The sequence below is a fragment of the Hyla sarda genome, chromosome 4 (genome assembly GCF_029499605.1).
Source record: "Hyla sarda isolate aHylSar1 chromosome 4, aHylSar1.hap1, whole genome shotgun sequence".
NCBI classification, from domain to species: Eukaryota; Metazoa; Chordata; class Amphibia; order Anura; family Hylidae; genus Hyla; species Hyla sarda.
This window is the reverse complement of record NC_079192.1, coordinates 183,845,786-183,864,860: the sequence shown is the minus strand read 5'-3', so window position 1 is coordinate 183,864,860 and position 19,075 is coordinate 183,845,786. Positions and strand designations below refer to the sequence as shown.

General features: G+C 43.7%; 1 protein-coding gene across 6 annotated transcripts in view; it reads right to left on the bottom strand.

Moving 5' to 3' along the window:
- Positions 1-19,075, bottom strand: part of SBF1 (SET binding factor 1) — a 173,692-nt gene that overhangs the window by 60,245 nt on the left and 94,372 nt on the right. For all 6 annotated transcript variants that reach the window (XM_056573047.1, XM_056573049.1, XM_056573048.1 and 3 more), the window contains 6 exons: positions 17,244-17,357; positions 17,040-17,168; positions 16,840-16,938; positions 6,589-6,793; positions 6,165-6,277; positions 5,078-5,227 (listed from right to left, as the gene is read on the bottom strand). In XM_056573047.1, coding sequence (XP_056429022.1) covers positions 5,078-5,227; positions 6,165-6,277; positions 6,589-6,793; positions 16,840-16,938; positions 17,040-17,168; positions 17,244-17,357 — 810 coding nt within the window. The remainder of the gene's footprint in view (positions 1-5,077; positions 5,228-6,164; positions 6,278-6,588; positions 6,794-16,839; positions 16,939-17,039; positions 17,169-17,243; positions 17,358-19,075) is intronic.

The following is a 19,075-nucleotide window of genomic DNA, read 5'->3' as shown; positions in this document are numbered from 1 at the left end:
TTTGGGAAGTAGGGCAAGCCTTTTTTGAGGTAACAAGGAACTCTTACCTCCCGTTGTCTCGGAGATAATCACATCAAGGTGTTTGCCAAAAAGACGGCCACCCATGAAGGGAAGCTCAGTGAGAGACCTTTTGGAAGGGGCATCCGTATTCCAAGCTTTAAGCCACATAGAGCGGCGGAGGGCTGCTAGGTGACCCACAGCAAAGGCAGAACAACTGGATGCCTGCAAGGAAGCTGCGCACAGAAAGTCCCCAGCCTTAGCGCAACGGAGAGCCATAGCAGATAGATCCTCTGGGGGGGGATCCCGCTAAAATATCCTGATGGAACTGTTGACACCACTCCGACAGTGCCTTGGACACCCATGTCAAGGCGAAGATGGGAAGAAGAGAAGAGCCAACTGCTTCAGTAGCGAACTTCGCTAAAGATTCTACCTTTTTGTCTGCGGGATCCTTGAAGGCAGCGGCATCTGCCAGAGGCAGTGTAGTCGCCTTTGAGATCCAGGAGATTGGTGGGTCCACAGAGGGAGGGGAAGCCACCTTAGCGACAAAGTCCTTGTCAAATGGATAACGTTCTTGAATTGTCTGGACTCCCGGGAATCTCTTGTCTGAAAGTTTCCATGCAGATTCCAGAATGTCGTCAAAGTCAGCGTGAGAGCTGAACCTTTGAGGTGCTGGCTTAGTACGATGAAAGGATACTCCCGGATTGATATCCGAAGATCCTGGGTCCTCCAAGTGAAAGGTGTCTCCTATGGCTGTCACCAATGAGTTCACTATAGCAATTGAGTCCGAGCGGTCCTCTGGGTCATTGCCGGTTCAGAAGCCTCGTCCACTGGTTTACCAGGGGAATGTGAATGAGTAGCGGCAGTCCTGGAGGGGGGCGATCCAAACCGGGTACACGGCTCTGACGTGGCAGAGCGGCGACTCCGAGAACGTCCTCTGGAGGAGCGACGTTTGTGCCCAGATGATAGGGGGGACGGGACCCGCGAGGGGAACGCCCATGTCAATCCGAAGACTCAATGGAAGAGTCAGACGAGGCACCCCTAGCACGCTTGTGAGAGCGTGAAGTATGAGGAGACGAAGAACGGGCCCTCTCCGAGGTCCTGCGCAGGGATGACCCCTTCAAAGCGGACACCATCTCGCGGGAGGCATCAGGGGGCACCAGGAGGAGCGGAGGGGCAGGCAGAGCAAGCGGGCTCAGCGGAGCCGGGCATCTTGGTATTACAGTGCTTACAGGTATAGTAAGTCACTAAATACACAGGTTACTGTTTAGAGGGATGAACATCCCTGGGTACAGACATAAGGGGAGAAGAGAAGAGAAGCCCAGGCACTTTCTCACCCAGATCTGTGTCCCCTTGTCAGCTGCAGAGAGGAGAACTTACTCTGTGAAGCCAGCTAGGCTGAAAAGGCCAGCCAATAGAGAGGGAGGGGCATGCCTGAAGCAAGGCACGTAGCAACTGACCCCTACACACAGAAAATCGCGCCCACGGCGCTGATTGGGCACTGCTTCGCGCCTCTGAGAGCTCCCCCGCCCAGTGAGCGGAGCTACAGCCGCCGAGAACTGTCATGGTGCCCGCTCCTTGTCCCGAGCGCACCTGCCTAGCTGTATATGCGCTCGGGGGAACGGAGCGGGCGGCCAGAGCCAGAGAAGTGAAAGTAAAAAGAAAGCTGGTGCTGAAGCACCCGGCTCATAGCAGCGCCGCGGCTGCAGCCGCGTATAAGACACTGTAAGATTTGACAGAAGCCGGCGCTGAGAGCGCTGGAGCCGAAGAAGCGCCATGTGCCTTATAAAAACATGCCCCCTTAGTGGAATTGCTCCCCCAGCATAGTGCAGCCCCTGTTAAACAAGCCCCAAAAGCTGAGGGTGGGCCAAAACAGGGGGTCTCCAGAGGTTGCAAGGCTGTACCTGTGGAAAAAAGTACTTACCTCAGAAGAACTTATCTAATGGAGTCTTCAGTGAAGTCTTCAGTCAGCTTATGGTCCCTGCATCATGCTTGGCTGCTACGCGCGAGCGAGGCGAGCAGAGACATATGGGGACCCGGACCCGGACCCATGAGGTACCACCCAGGCGCTGACCGTTGGCGAGAGGGGGTTAACAGCGCATATACGCAATGTCTGTGCCCCCTTACTCGCGATGGGGAAACAGTGAACTGAAATTCCTGAGTCCCCACCTGAAAACAGAAAGAAAAAGCAATAAAAAAACTAACACGTCCCTATACTAGGAAAACAAAAAGCAGAAGACCTGGTCTGGACAACCCAGACCAGTCCACCTCCTTCAGACACAAAGCTTAAACTGACTAGCTCAGCGCCTGATGGCGGGTATATCCTGCTGGGAGGAGCTAACTTTTTTATTACCATAGTGTCACTCCTCCTAGAGACAGCAAGATACACCCACGGTCTGTGTCCCCCAATGGAGCCAATAGAGAAATTCCATTATCTATACATTATACCACAATACACACTCCACACCTTGGCAAGGTCTATAGTATATGTTCTGTTCACACAGAGCGACTATGTGGTGTGCTAAGCATAGTAAATATAAACTAGCCTGGCGAGTGCATAAAACATTTTAATAGTCAATACAATAAAACCCCCTCAATAAAACCAAAGTGCAGTATAGTGGTTCAAATGTAAAAGTCTGACATATAACAGGCCCTACGCCACTGTTAAAAGCATTGCACAGATAGTCAGTACCGTATATACTCGAGTATAAGCCGACCCGAGTATAAGCCGAGACCCCTAATTTCAACCCAAAATCCCAGGAAAAGTTATTGACTCGAGTATAAGCCTAGGGTGGGAAATACCTCATCCCCCCCTGTCATCATCCAGACCCGTCATTAACATCCTCATCATCATCCCCTTGTCATCATCCCACACATCCCCCCTTCATCATCCCCTTGTCATCATCCCACACATCCCCTTATCATCCCACACATCCCCCCTTCATCATCCCCTTGTCATCATCCCACACATCCCCCCTTCATCATCCCCTTGTCATCATCCCACACATCCCCTTATCCCACACATCCCCCCTTCATCATCCCCTTGTCATCATCCCCTTGTCATCATCCCACACATCCCCTTATCCCACACATCCCCCCTTCATCATCCCCTTGTCATCATCCCACACATCCCCCCTTCATCATCCCCTTGTCATCATCCCACACATCCCCTTATCATCCCACACATCCCCCCTTCATCATCCCCTTGTAATCATCCCACACCCCCCCCCTTCATCATCCCCACCCCCCTTCATCATCCCCACACCCCCCCCCCCTTCATCATCCTCTTCTCATCATTCGCCCTCAGTGGTCTTCAACCTGCGGACCTCCAGAGGTTTCAAAACTACAACTCCCAGCAAGCCCGGGCAGCCATCGGCTGTCCGGGCTTGCTGGGAGTTGTAGTTTTGAAACCTCCGGAGGTCCGCAGGTTGAAGACCACTGCGGCCTTCAACATGCGGACCTCCAGAGGTTTCAAAACTACAACTCCCAGCAAGCCCGGGCAGCCATCGGCTGTCCGGGCTTGCTGGGAGTTGTAGTTTTGAAACCTCCGGAGGTCCGCAGGTTGAAGACCACTGCGGCTTTCAACATGCGGACCTCCAGAGGTTTCAAAACTACAACTCCCAGCAAGCCCGGGCAGCCATCGGCTGTCCGGGCTTGCTGGGAGTTGTAGTTTTGAAACCTCCGGAGGTCCGCAGGTTGAAGACCACTGCGGCCTTCAACATCATCCAGCCCCCTCTCACCCCCTTTAGTTCTGTACAGTACTCACCTCCGCTCGGCGCTGGTCCGGTCCTGCAGGGCTGTCCGGTAAGGAAGTGGTCCGGTGAGGAGGTGGTCCGGGCTGCTATCTTCACCGGGGGCGCCTCTTCTCCGCGCTTCCGGCCCGGAATAGAGCCGTTGCCTAGACAACGACGCATCTGCGTCGTTGTCAAGGCAACGTGACTATTCTGAGGCCGGGCCCGAAGCGCTTAGAAGAGGCCTCCCCGGTGAAGATAGCAGCCCGGACCACCTCCTCACCGGACCACCTCCTTACCGGACAGCCCTGCAGGACCGGACCAGCGCCGAGCGGAGGTGAGTACTCAGAACTAAAGGGGGTGAGAGGGGGCTGGATGATGTTGAAGGCCGCAGTGGTCTTCAACCTGCGGACCTCCGGAGGTTTCAAAACTACAACTCCCAGCAAGCCCGGACAGCCGATGGCTGCCCTGGCTTGCTGGGAGTTGTAGTTTTGAAACCTCTGGAAGTCCGCAGGTTGAAGACCACTGCGGGTGGGGGAGTTCACTCGAGTATAAGCCGAGGGGGGTGTTTTCAGCACGAAAAATCGTGCTGAAAAACTCGGCTTATACTCGAGTATATACGGTAGGTCGCCAGTATATATAAATTAACAATTTATACACCACAATATAGTGTCACCCTGGACAATAGTCGCCCAACAAATTGTACAGGGTGACACTATACTGTAGTGTAAAAATTGTTATATATACCGGCGACCTGCTGACTAAGCAACGCTTGTGGTGTAGGGCCTACAGTGGTGTAGGGCCTTTTATACGTCCAACTGTTACATTTCAACCACTACACTGCACTTTGATTTGATGAGGTTGTTTTATCGTATTGACTATTAAAAGTTATGTTTTATGCACTCCCCCCGCTTATTTCTGTTATAATACTGGGAGCATTACTATATCATAGGTGGATGGACGCCTGACGACACATCCACATTTTTTCTGTGTAGTAAATATAGCAATAATGCCAATTAAAGTAATAAAAACCATTACAAGTTTACATATTTTGTAACTTCTGCAGAGTACGTGTCTGTTTGCCTCGGCCCCCTACACAGATAATAAAAATAAAATTGTTTTGCACACATTCTTAAACTAAACTGGCAGAATTCCTGATTTACTGAAATAAAAAATCACAAGCCAGTACATACAGCTGAAGTCATTTCTTATGCTGTTTGAGCTTTTCATTTCTTCAAAACACTGTAGACAGATGTGCAATGTACAATTCCAGGTTTGGAATATGGATTAGGGTTCATTTGGGTAGCTGATGTAAGTACACCAGAAATGGTAAGATGATAGGAACCCACCTGTAGGCAGCAGTTCATTAGGCGAACAACAAAATCAAATTGTTGGTGGTCCAACACAGCACGATTCTGCAGCACATGCAGGTTGAGCTCCTGTGTTAAACACTGACGCGCTGCTCTCCCTTTCAGTGCCCGCAGTACAGCAGGGTGAAGCTGCAGTAAGAAAGACTGAGTGAATAGGATTCCTTTTACTAGGGCATACATTTCCATACACTGAAAAGGAGACGTCTAACAATGCATTACAAAAAAAAATAGAAATAATAATCACACTGTACAAGCTGCTTTTGTTATTTCATACAAAATAAAAAAAACTGTACTAATTTCTAAAACACTTTAAATAAAAATTTACTGTTTATAAAATAATAAAACTCTTCCTCATATCCATAATCTCAACATTATGCTTTGAAAACCACGTGTGCTGTATTAACAATGTATAACTACTGTCTCTAAACAATTACATTTACCGTAAAATCTCTCACTTCAACTCTATGCTTTCTAGCTCAATGACATATCAAACAAAAATCTCTGTGACATTCCAGACAATGCAGCCATAAATGTATGTTGTTTGAATAGTAAATCCTGCACAATAATAATTGTTAAAAAAAAAAAAAAAAAAAATAGGCAAGAAAATTTGGGATTAAAGAAGCCTGAAATCTTAGTGAGATTGCACCCCATTGGCTCTCCTCTGCAGAATATGGCTCCTAAAAGAGTTTTAAAGATGAGACACACATAGCATAAGCAAAGTGCTTGTGCCCCTTTCACTCTAACGATTGGTGGGAGGCTCTAGATACAGATGCCCACTGATCACTACTTCTGACAGGTCTGGATACGATATAATGTTTAATGAAAGGAGAAGTCAGAGTAAACGTGTAATCACAGGAAATAAAGAAATCAGAGCAGTCATGTGGCCCAGGCTGAAAACATATGAAACGTAGGATCTATATATTAAAAAAAAAAAAAAGTGTCTATATAAAACACACACAAAGGTCAATGAAATGATAGTTTATTGAAACATCCCGGACGACCCCTTTCATTATATATATATCTCGCAGGAAATGATTACTGCTTTCCTTATACAGTTGACCTTTACCTTTTTTGCCTCCAACATTTTATTCTCAAAGATATAAGAAATACAGTTTCTCACAACTTCTAGCCGCCTGTTGCTGTTAACCAGAGCACTGCCATTTCGGTCTACAATTGCTGCTATAAAGAACAAAGAGAAACATTATTTTAAAAAAAAATAAAAATAAAAAATGGGCAGAGTGTACATAAAATGTCTGAAGGAATTTATAGATTTTGTTTCTATAACAACATTACATTCACAATTGACTGTTTAGATGCTGAGGAGAGAAATAGAAAAAAAATGTAAATAGGACAATGAAGAAATTTAAGGAAATATAGACAGAGCTGTAAAAAGTGGCAGCAAAAGAACACAAAAAAGGTTGAAACAAATATGGAAAAATAGACTGTAACCTGGTAGATAACTGCTAATATTGAATGACAACACCACTAACCAATGGGTGGTCCAGGTGGCACCAAACACTTCTTCTCCGACCTAACAGCAGGAGGTGCATTCTGCATCTTTGCAGCAGCCTGATCCAAAATCCATTGGATGCTACTTTCATCCAGCAAAGGGAAGGCCTTATTTTGAGGTCGCAAGTAACTGCCTTCTGTTGGCCGTTGAACTTTATGCATACTAACAGCAGGATAAGGGTTCTCCTAGAAGCAAAAAAAAAAAGTCTGAATAATGTTTCACTGTTTATAAAAATGAGCAAAACTAAATTTACGTCACCTATGAACTGGGCCACAATTTCTTCCAAGAATGAGGCACACACAGCGTTAGTTTATGGAGGAGTGGATTGAACACACATACTGTCTGTCACTCCTGCTGATGTGAACCGTTATGGTGCTACCTGGCACCCATGGGTGGACTTTTGTTCCTTCCAGAGGTATCTGACTATGATGTGATCTGTTTGAACATTTGATGTATCTGGTGTGTTGCCCCTTTGCGACCTCCAGGGTTTTTCTGCATTTTGCCAAGGAACACTCAGTCCCGCTTCCAAAGGCTCTTTCCATGTGCTTGAGTAATTTAGTTCTCTATGGTCTTCCCTCCCTTTCACTTTTCTTGCTTCTCCCTTGCTTTCTTTCTTCAAGACTACACTTTTCTACAGTTTGCTCTTACATTCCCTAGTTACCTACTGCTTTCTTCATTATTGTTTTGCAGTTCTCCATTTACCAATCTGCTGTAATGGTATATTTGTGGCCAGACTTTTTTTTTTTTTTAAATGCTACTCCAACCTCTCCATATTACCTGTATGCATACTTAAACCCTTAAGGACCCGGGGTTTTTCCGTTTTTGCACTTTAATTTTTTCCTCCTTACCTTTAAAAAATCATAAGGCTGGGTTCACACTACGGTTTGTCACTACGGTTTCCGTATACGGCTGTGAGGAGGGGTGGGCGGGGCTTAATCGCGGCGCCTGCACTCAGCCGTATTCGGGAACCGTAGTTAATGTATGTCTATGAACCAACCGGAGTGAACCGCAGCCTCCGGGCGGCTGCTTTTTCGGCCGTATGTGGTTTCCCGACCGCAGGCAAAAACGTGGTGGACCACGTTTTTGCCTGCGGTCGGGAAACCGCATACGGCCGAAAACACAGCAGACCGGAGGCTGCGGTTCAGTCCGGTCGGTTCATAGACATGCATTAACTACCGTTCCCGAATATGGCTGAGTGCGGGCGCCGCGATTAAGCCCCGCCCACCCCTCCTCCCAGCCGAATACGGGAACCGTAGTTCAAATCGTAGTGTGAACCCAGCCTAACTCTTTCAATTTTGCACCTAAAAATCCATATGATGGCTTATTTTTTGCGTCACCAATTCTACTTTGTAATGACATCAGCCATCTTACCCAAAAATCTATGGCGAAACGGAAAAAAAATCATGTTGAGCCAAAATTGAAAAAAAAAATGCCATTTTGTAATTTTGGGGGCTTCTGTTTCTACGCCGTACATTTTTCTGTAAAAATGAAACCTTCTCTTTATTCTGTAGGTCCATACGATTAAAATGATACCCTACTTATATGGGTTGGATTTTGTGAAAAAACTACATGCAGGAAAATGTATACGTTTAAAATTGTCATCTTCTGACCCTATTACTTTTTATTTTTCCGCATATGGGGAGGTATGAGGGCTCATTTTTTGCGCCGTGATCTGATGTTTTTAACGGTACCATTTTTGTATTGATCAGACTTGGTCAGATTGATCGCTTTTTATAAATTTTTTCATGATATAAAAAGTGACCAAAAATACTTTGGAATTTTTTTTGTTCATACGCCATTGACTGTGCGGTTTAATTAACTACATATTTTTATAATTCGGATATTTCCGCACTCGGCGATACCACGTTTATTTTTATTTACACTTTTTTTTTTTTATGGGAAAAGGGGGGTGATTCAAACTTTTATTAGGGGAGGGGTTAAAGGGGTATTCCAGGCCAAAACTTTTTTTTATATATCAACTGGCTCCGGAAAGTTAAACAGATTTGTAAATTACTTCTATTAAAAAATCTTAATCCTTCCAATAGTTATTAGCTTCTGAAGTTGAGTTGTTGTTTTCTGTCTAACTGCTCTCTGATGACTCACGTCCCGGGAGCTGTGCAGTTCCTATTGGGATATTCTCTCATCATGCACAGCTCCCAGGACGTGACATCATCATTGAGCACTTAGACAGAAAACTTCAGAAGCTAATAACTATTGGAAGGATTAAGATTTTTTAATAGAAGTAATTTACAAATCTGTAACTTTCCAGAGCCAGTTGATATATATATAAAAAAAAGGTTTTGCCTGGAATACCCCTTTAACCCCTTCCCGACCCATGACATACAGGTACGTCATGAACATTTTTGCCGCTACTCGCGGCATCCCGCAGCGCCCGGTAAGATGGTGGCTATCACTGATAGCCAGCCATCTTACCATGCGACCACGGGGGGTTTCATCACCCATCCCCCCCGGCGATCGCTGCTATCAGCTGGTCAAATATGACTAGCTGATAGCAGCGCTGTGTGTGAGTCCCGCTCTGCTAAGTGTCCCTGACCCGTCCCCCGGCGTCACTTACCCGTCCGAGCGGTGTCCCGAGCGGTCCCGGCGCAAGCGACGTCCTCCAGGCGGTCCCGGCGGCGCTGCGTCCCGGAGGCGAGTTTCCGGCAGCAGGGCAGCATCTTCATTGGCAGCAGTGAGATCGCCGTAAAGCGATCTCACTGCTGCCTCGGAGTTTCAAAACTGCAACTCCCAGCATGCCCAGACAGCCTTTGGCTGTCTGGGCATGCTGGGAGTTGTAGTTTTGCAACATCTGGAGGTCCTCAGTTTGGAGACCACTGTATAATGGTCTCCAATCTGTGCTCTTCCAGATGTTGCAAAACTACAAATCTCAGCATGCTCAGTCTGTCCAGGCATGCTGGGAGTTGTAGTTCTCTAACATCTGGAAGAGCACAGATTGGAGACCATTATACAGTGGTCTCCAAACTGTGGACCTCCAGATGTTGCAAAACTACAACTCCCAGCATGCCCAGACTGCCCAAGCATGCAGGAAGTTGTAGTTCGGCAACATCTGATCCTTCAGATATTGCCGAACTACAACTTCCAGCATGCCTTGGCAGTCTGGGCATGCTGGGAGTTGTAGTTTTGCAACAACTGGAGGCACACTAGTTGGGAAACATTGTCCGTTTCCTACCTCAGTGCCTCCAGCTGTTGCAATTGTTGCAAAACTATAACTCCCAGCATGCACTGACAGACCATGCATGCTGGGAGTTGTAGTTTTGCAACAGCTGGAGGCACACTGGTTTGGAAACACTAAGTTTGGTTGCAAAACACTTGAAAGTTTATTACTTAACTTAGTGTTTCCATACCAGTGTTCCTCCAGCTGTTGCAAAACTACAACTCCCAGCATGCACGGACAGCCAAAGGGCATGCTCGGAGTTTGCAACAGCTGGATGTTTGCCCCCTCCCCCCAATGTGAATGTACAGGGTACACTCACATGGGCGGAGGTTTACAGTGAGTGCTGCAAGTTTGCGATGGCGCAAATTTTGCGCTGCAGCTCAAACTTCCAGCGGCAAACTTGCTGTGAACCTCTGCCCATGTGACTGTACCCTAAAAACACCACACTACACTGACACTAACCTAAAATAAAAAGTAAAAAACACTACATATACACATATCCCTACACAGCCCCGCCCTCCCCAAAAAAATGAAAAACGTCTGGTACGCTACTGTTTCCAAAATGGAGCCTCCAGCTGTTGCAAAGTAATAACTCCCAGTATTGCCGGACAGCCATTGACTGTCCAGGCATGCTGGGAGTTTTGCAACAGCTGGAGGCACCCTGTTTGGGAATCATTGGCATAGAATACCCCTATGTCCACCCCTATGCAAATCCCTAATTCAGGCCTCAAATGCGCATGTCGCTCTCTCACTTTGGAGCCCTGTCGTATTTCAGGGCAACAGTTTTGGGACACATATGGGGTATCGCCGTACTCGGGAGAAATTGCCTTACAAATTTTGGGGGGCTTTTTCTTCTTTAACCCCTTATGAAAAGGTGAAGTTGGGGTCTACACCAGCATGTTAGTGTAAAAAAAAAATTTTTTTACACTGACATGCTGGTGTTGCCCTATACTTTTCATTTTCACAAGAGGTAAAAGGGAAAAAAGACCCTCTAAATTTGTAATGCAATTTCTCCCGAGTACGGAGATACCCCATATGTGGGCGCAAAGTGCTCTGGGGGCGCACAAGGCTCAGAAGGGAGAGTGCACCATGTACATTTGAGGCGATTTGCACAGGGGTGGCTGATTGTTACAGCAGTTCTGACAAACGCAAAACAATAAATATCCATATGTGACCCCATTTTGGAAACTACACCCCTCACGGAATGTAATAAGGGGTACAGTGAGCATTTACACCCCACTGGTGTATGACAGTGGGAACAGTGGTCTGTGAAAATGAAAAATAAAATTTTTGATTTGCACAGTCCACTGTTTCAAATATCTGTCAAACGCCAGTGGGGTGTAAATCCTTATCGTTTTACGCTCTCTTTTTGGAGGAATTGCTTGCTGCTGATTAATCATGACTTGAGCTCCTTATTAAATTCCATGAGGGGTATAGTTTCCAAAATGGGGTCACATGTGGGGGGGGTCCACTGTTCTGGCACCATAGGGGCTTCCTAAATGGGACATGCCCCCCACAAACCCTTTCAGAAAAACTCACTCTCCAAAATCCCATTGTCACTCTTTCCCTTCTGAGCCCTCTACTGCGCCCGCCGAACACTTTACATACGCATATGAGATATTTCCTTACTCGAGAGAAATTGGGTTACAAATTTTAGGGTGATTTCTCTCCTTTTACCCCTTGAAAAAATTCAAAAATTGGGTCTACAAGAAAATGCGAGTGTAAAAAATGAAGATTTAGAATTTTCTCCTTCACTTTGCTGCTATTCCTGTGAAACACCTAAAGGGTTAAAACACTTACTGAATGTCATTTTGAATACTTTGGGGGGTGCAGTTTTTATAATGGGGTCATTTATGGGGTATTTCTAACATGAAGACCCTTAAAATCCACTTCCAACCTGAACTGGGCCCTGAAAAATTACGATTTTGAAAATCTTGAGAAAAATTGGAAAATTGCTGCGGAACTTTGAAGCCCTCTGGTGTCTTCCAAAAGTAAAAACTTGTCAATTTTTTTATGCAAACACAAAGTAGACATATTGTATATGTGAATCAATATGTAATTTATTTGGAATATCCATTTTCCTTTCAAGCAGAGACTTTCAAAGTTAGAAAAATGCTAAATTTTCAAAATTTTCATGAAATTTTTAGATTTTTTTACCAAGAAAGTATGCAAATATCAGTGAAATTTTACCAATAACATAAAGTAGAATATGTTACGAAAAAACTATCTCGGAATCAGAATGATAAGTAAAAGCATTCCAGAGTTATTAATGTTTAAAGTGACAGTGGTCAGATTTTCAAAAAATGCCCAGGTCCTGAAGGTGAAAATGGGCTGGGTAATGAAGGGGTTAAATTATCTTTATTCACTTTTTTTTTGCAGTGTTATAGCTCCCATAGGGACCTATAACAGTGCACACACTGATCTTTTACATTGATCACTGGTTTCTCATAGCAACCCATTGATCAATGATTCTGCCGCTTGACTGCTCATGCCTGGATCTCAGGCACTGAGCAGTTATTCGGCGATCGGACACCTGGAGGCAGGTAAGGGGACCCTCCTGCTGTCTTACAGCTGTTCGGGATGCCACGGCGGTCCCGAACAGCCCTCTGAGCTAACCGGCATTCGTTTACTATCACTTTAGACGTGGCATTCAACTTTGAACGCCACATCTAATGGGTTAATAGCGGGCAGCACCACGATCAGTGACGCACGCTATTAGTCATGTGTCCCGGCCGGGCCCGACCCACTATGACGTGGGGCCATAAAAAGGGAAGTGTAGAAGGGCATACAGGTACGCCCTCTGTCCCCAACAGGTTAAATTCCCCTGGGGCAAGTAACAGGTGTGGGCAACATAAAAATCCCACCTGAAAGTAGATAAAAAGGAGAGATGTTCACTTAGTATTTGCACTGTGTGTGTGTGTGTGTGTGTGTGTGTGTGTGCCACGCTAAGCATGGACAACAGAAAGAGGAGAAGAGAACTGTCTGAGGAATTGAAAACCAAAATTGTGGAAAAATGTCAACAATCTCAAGGTTACAAGTCCATCTCCAGGGATCTAGATTTGCCTTTGTCCACAGTGCGCAACATTATCAAGAAGTTTGCAACCCATGGCACTGAAGCTAATCTCCGTGGGCATGGAGAAAAATTTATGAAAGGTGTCAACGCACGATAGTCCGGATGCTGGATAAGCAGCCCCAAACAAGTTCCAAGGATATTCAAGCGGTCCTGCAGGCTCAGGGAGCAACAGTGTCAGTGCAAACTATCCGTCGACATTTAAATGAAATGAAACGCTATGGCAGGAGACCCAGGAGGACACCACTGCTGACACAGAGACATAAAAAAGCAAGACTGCATTTTGTCAAAATGAACTTGAGTAAGCCAAAATTCTTCTGTGAAAACGTCTTGTGGACAGATGAGACCAAGATAGAGCTTTTTGGTAAAGCACATCATTCTACTGTTTACCCCTTAAACAGAATGATGTCTACAAAAAAAAGAACACAGTATCTACAGTGAAATATGGTGGAGGGTCAATGATGTTTTGGGGTAGCTCTGCTGCCTCTGGCACTGGGTGCCTTGAATGTGTGCAAGGCATCATGAAATCTAAGGATTACCAACGGATATTGGGTCGCACTGTACAGCCCAGTGTCAGCTGGGTTTGCGTCCAAGATCTTGGGTCTTCCAGCAGGACAATGACCCCAAACAAACATCAAAAGGCACCCAGAAATGAATGGCAACAAAGCGCTGGAGAGTCCTAGGACTGTATCCACCTTTTCCAGCCCACCAGAGCACCTGAAAGCTGAACCAATTTATGAAGGCTAAAGTCAGCAACTGCCGAGCAGAGAAGTTCGTGACGAATTGAATCACTATAACTTGGCACATCTCTAAATAAGAGAGACCTGGAGGAGTTTAAAAAGGAAGAGTATTCCAACATTCCGGCTGAGAGGTGTAAGAAGCTTTTTGATGGTTATTTTTTCCCAAAGGATGTGCAACCAAATATTAAGTTAAGGGTGCCAATAATTTCGTACAGCCCATTTTAGGAGTTTGGTGTGACATTATGTCCAATTTGCTTTTTTCCTTCCTTTTTTTGTTTAGTTCCAATACATACAAAGGGAATAAACATGTGTATAGCAAAACATGTGTTACTGCAATCCTTTTCTGTGAGAAATACCTTATTTTCTTGAAAAATTTCAGAGGTGCCAACATTTACGGCCATGACTGTATCTGTTTCCATAAGCATTTTGTTGCATAACCTTGTTTGCTTATGACGCACACATTACTATGTACTAAAGTCCTAAAATCTTACACAGTGCTGGTAATCTCCCAAATTTGGAGTTTAATTTAGTGCATATAGTTTACAGTAAATGTTTAGTAGGCTTCCTGGTGCTATACACATTCTAGAATGCTTTAAAACTTTTGTCACCTTTGTACAAACTTATCAATTTGGAGGCAAGCATAAAAAGTAGTAGCACTGAGCGTACATGGGCTACCCCAGAGAACGATGCATTCATGCATTGGACCATGAATTGGATTGGAACATAGGTGCATAGGTGGTGCTCAGCTAAACAAACAAGTAGAAATAACCTGTAGGGCAAAAAAGATGTGGCACTCACTATTTCCTAATAGAAAAACTTCAAGCTTTATTTTACAAAACACAAAAGGCTGGTCATTTCTCTCCAGATGACTGTATAAGTTGAAGCCCATTGCCATGTACAGCCCTTTGTAGTGACAAGACTTGCTTTTTATGCTTGTGAAATAAAGCTTGAAGTTTTAAATTGAAGCCTGTGAGTGCCACCTATCTTTCTTGCCCTACAGTTTAAGGTAGTAGGTTACTCTTTAACGTTTGAATGCCGCTCTGGCCTAATCAATACTTTCTATCATCAATATGTCACTTAACCTCTTCATTCTGGGTGTCTAACAATAACCACGACAGTAAGTGTATATGATGTATATGTATTCTGATGTCAAGCCATTAAAGGGGTACGCCACTGGGAAAACATTTTTTAATCAACTGGTGCCATAAAGTTAAACAGATTTGTAAATTACTTCAATTAAAAAATCTTAATCTTTCCAGTACTTATCAGCTGCTGTATGATCCACAGGAAGTTACTTTAATTTTGAATTTCCTTTCTATCTGACCACAGTGCTCTCTGCTGACACCTCTGTCCATATCAGGAACTGTCCAGTGCAGGAGAGGCTTGCTATGGGGATTTGCTTCTACTCTGGACAGTTCCTAAAATGGACAGAGGTGTCATCAGAGAGTGTTCAAAGTGGTCAGACAAAGAAATTTCAAAAAGAAAAGGACTTCCTGTGGAGCATACAGCCTCTGATAAGTACTGGATGGATTAAGATTTTTAAATAGAAGTAATTTACAAATCTGTTTAACTTTCTGGCACCAGTTGATTTAGAAAAAAAATGTTTTCCAGTGGAGTACCCCTTTAACTACAAAACTAAATATGATATTCCTTGTACTCCATTCTTTAGATACCTCAAAGTTTGCCAAGCGTTACAATCCGAGCTAAATCATCTGGGAACAGTCTCCCATCACTACCCTTCCCCCTGGTTAGAAATTCGAAAATTCCAGAGCCCTCAGGGACTTATATTGGCAGTATATACATATCTTCTATCAGACAGAGTTAAACACATTCCCTTTCCAACTAGAAACAAAAAGGAAATGATTAATCCTGAGAAAGACTGGAATGATGTCCTAGAGTTAAACCTTTATGTATCGTCCTTTGTTGACAAAAATGATACAGCTTTGTTTTATACAACAGTCATATCTAATTTCTTAAAGTTTATTCTGTATAGAGAGACTTGTCTTCAGAATGTCTGTGATGAAGAATTCCTTTAAAACATGCATGAGTCCCATGAGATTTTGGGTTTTAATTCTTACTGCTTTGATGTTTATTTGTTCAAATGTTATAACAGCAATGCAAAAAATCCAATCTCTAGAACATATCTTGACACACAAACTGAAGATATGTACTGTATACTATGACATCATTTTCCCTTATGTGCACCAGTCAAATGTATACATTTCAAAATGATCTTTGCATTGATCTTTTAATGCTATATGTACCTACACGTACATGTAAATAAACACGTACATGTAAATAAAAAGTTCTAATACTCACTGCCCTTCACTACCCACACAGAGCAATGTGACTAGATTTCCTGCCTACTTCATTCACTGAGATTGTCACAATGTTTAATTATAGACATCAGCAGTCTTATACGCCCACACATTGTCAATAGAACAAAGTAGTAGTCTGAAAGTCACAAGACATCTATTACCAAGACTACTGGAGGATCATGCTGGCACCTGTTAACTATTATAATGATTCTGCCGAGAAAGGCTGTCAAGGTTGAATAAAACATTGCCAGCTGATCTTAACATTATTTTAATTATATGGCCTGAGTGTGCACTGTTTATAATAAAAACTAAGAAAATAAATAAATAAATAAACACATTTTGAGGAGTAAATAGTGCCTTTTTTTCCACTGCCCCTTTATGGTTGTGGTCAACAAAGCACTAATTTAACATGTATGTGAACCTAGCATTTGAACGTCAGATTCCAGTAAAATACAGTGGCCCTTATTTACTTTGTAGGTTTCTTTGTGGGTTTTAATCCCCTACAATTTATTTTTCACGGTATTTACTAAGGTTTCCCTACGTTTTCCACTTTCCCTACACTTTGCTTTTTTTTTTTTACACATGCTCTGATCTGTCAGGTTTTCTCAGCTCAAATCCCCCAAATTTCATGTGGAAACCTTAGTAAATATGTTGGGTTTTTGTGAAAATGTCAGGAACACGCCCCTTTTTGGAGACCACACCCCCTTTTCCATGGCGGCTACGCCCCTTTTTCAGGATTTCTTAGCAAAATGGAGAGTTAGTTGGGGGTTTTTCAATTCTGGTGCAAACTCTGGCACAGAATCTGGCGCAGACAGAATATCTTGCGCAGTGCAACAGAATCTGGCGCACATCCCGACAATACATGTCGGGTTTGCAATAGTAAATGACGGCCATTGTGTACAATAATGTACAAGCCTACAAAACTTACATTCCTGTACAGCTTCTCAGCTAGTTCTTGCACATGCTTCATTAAATTTTTCTGACTTCCCTCCTCGTATTGTAATTTTTGCACATCATAAGCAACCAGCTGTGGAGAAGGCACATAAAAGATAATATGAGAAAACTGATGTGGTCATAAAGTTACTATTGACTGGGTTAATAAATGCTTTTATGTAATTTAGTGCCTACCTCATCAAATAAATCCAGAGATCTGTAGGGTGGACCTCTCTCTGTCACAAATCCAGCAAATGCCATGCCCTCCAAAACCTTGGTTAAAAAATCATCTTCCACTAATCCACGCTGACCCAAAAAAGAAGCCTGGAACAAATGTACATTCCTGTGAATTATTATTCACCAAATAATACACACAATATAATATGAGCAAAAACCAACCTTATGAAACCGTATAACAGGCTCTGGATGAACCCTTATGAGTTGAAGACAACAACGATATCCTTGTAATATCTGAGCAAAAAGGCGAAGGAACACGGCACGTACTTCCATATCCTGTAATAATTCACAATTAAACATACAAAAGGGAATTTCAAGATACTTCTGCACACCTAATCACAGCAGGTGTCTTTGTATTACACCAAACTTTATCATTGCACATATAACATTGCAAATCGCAGATGGAATCCACATATACGCATTTATGAGTTACGCTCATACCAATTGGTCAATATCTGGCAAGTTTGTATGCATTTTAATGTGATAATTCAAAATGCTAATATTTATTTTACAAAAAAAACACTCAGCTGCACATAAGTTTGTGACTTATAAACCGTGCAGATTGATTTTTTTGGAGGGAAATTTGTCATAGTTTCAGATCAACAAACTTTAACCCATTGAGGACGCAGGGCTCCTGGTCTGTGAAGTGCACTCAGGTGCTGCTACCAGCAGCTAGGACCCATGGTTAATGCTGGACTTCAGTGATCAGAGCTCGGAGCAGGCGTAGATTTCACTGCGAGGCGCATAGCCAACCATTGCACAGTGGCAGATTTTTAATAGGTCACTCCCAGGTAAGCTAAGTTATTGAGGCGCCTAGTGTTCATAGCGTAGTTTTGCCTCTGTACAAATCAATAGTCAGGGCACACATGGAGTATATTGTCCATTTTTGGGCACCTGTATATAAGGAAAATGCTGAATTGGAAAGGGCGCAGAAGGGGCAGACCAAGGTAATTATGGGAAAGGATGGATTTGAATACTAAGATAGGTTATTAAGTTTGGGGTTATTTAGTTTGGTGACAAAATGTCTTACGGGTGATTTGATCCCAATGTACAAATATATGAATGGACAGTATAATATTTCTAGTGATCTTTTTATACCAAGGCAGGTATCCATGATAAAGGGACACCCTCTACGTCTAGAGGAAAGAAGGTTTCACCATCATCACATGATGTCTGACTCATTTAACAAGTTCAAGGGAGGTCTGGATGCTTTTCTTGAAATATATAATATTACATGTTATGGATACTAGATTTATGTGGGTAGCATGTTAATCCAGGGATTTATTATGACTGCCATATTGGAAGTCAGGCAGGATTTTTCCACCTGGCATGGGGCAATGACCACCTGTCTAGTAAACTGTACATAAGATTACCTTAAAGGCTATAGACACATTACATGATCTTTTTCATTGTTCTTTTGCTTGCAAAATGCTAAATTAACCAACTTTTGAAATATTTTTCTATTAAAAATGTTCTTTTTGCTGCAAAGTCTGTGCAAGCCTGTACAAAACCGAGAGTTTTGCCTCTTCTGATATACTTCTGCCAGCCTCCGGTTGCTGTTGGCTCAGGGCTGACATAATTTGCCAAATCACAGAAAAAAGTCCAAGGTTGGCACTGCCACATGATAAATATGGATCTTGTGCACTACGACCATGCTACTCACAGACCTCCGCTTATTTGCGGTGCTCTTCCAGACAGCAAGAGGCACAAGGAATCAAGAAGATACGGAGGCACTTCAGGTAAGTTGCGGGTGCTTTAATGTGAATAGGTCATACCGTAATGCTCAGTCGACGAGAATTGCTGTATGACCTATTCACATTAAAGCACCCGCAACTTACCTGAAGTGCCTCCATATATCTTCTTGATTCACTGACATAATTTGCTCTTCCCTTCTATCGGTGTTAAAAGGAGACTGACAGCCAGTTCAACCACACTAAACCCAATACACTGTATTATAGTGCCAGTGAACAGGAGTCGAATGAGGGGTCATTTAA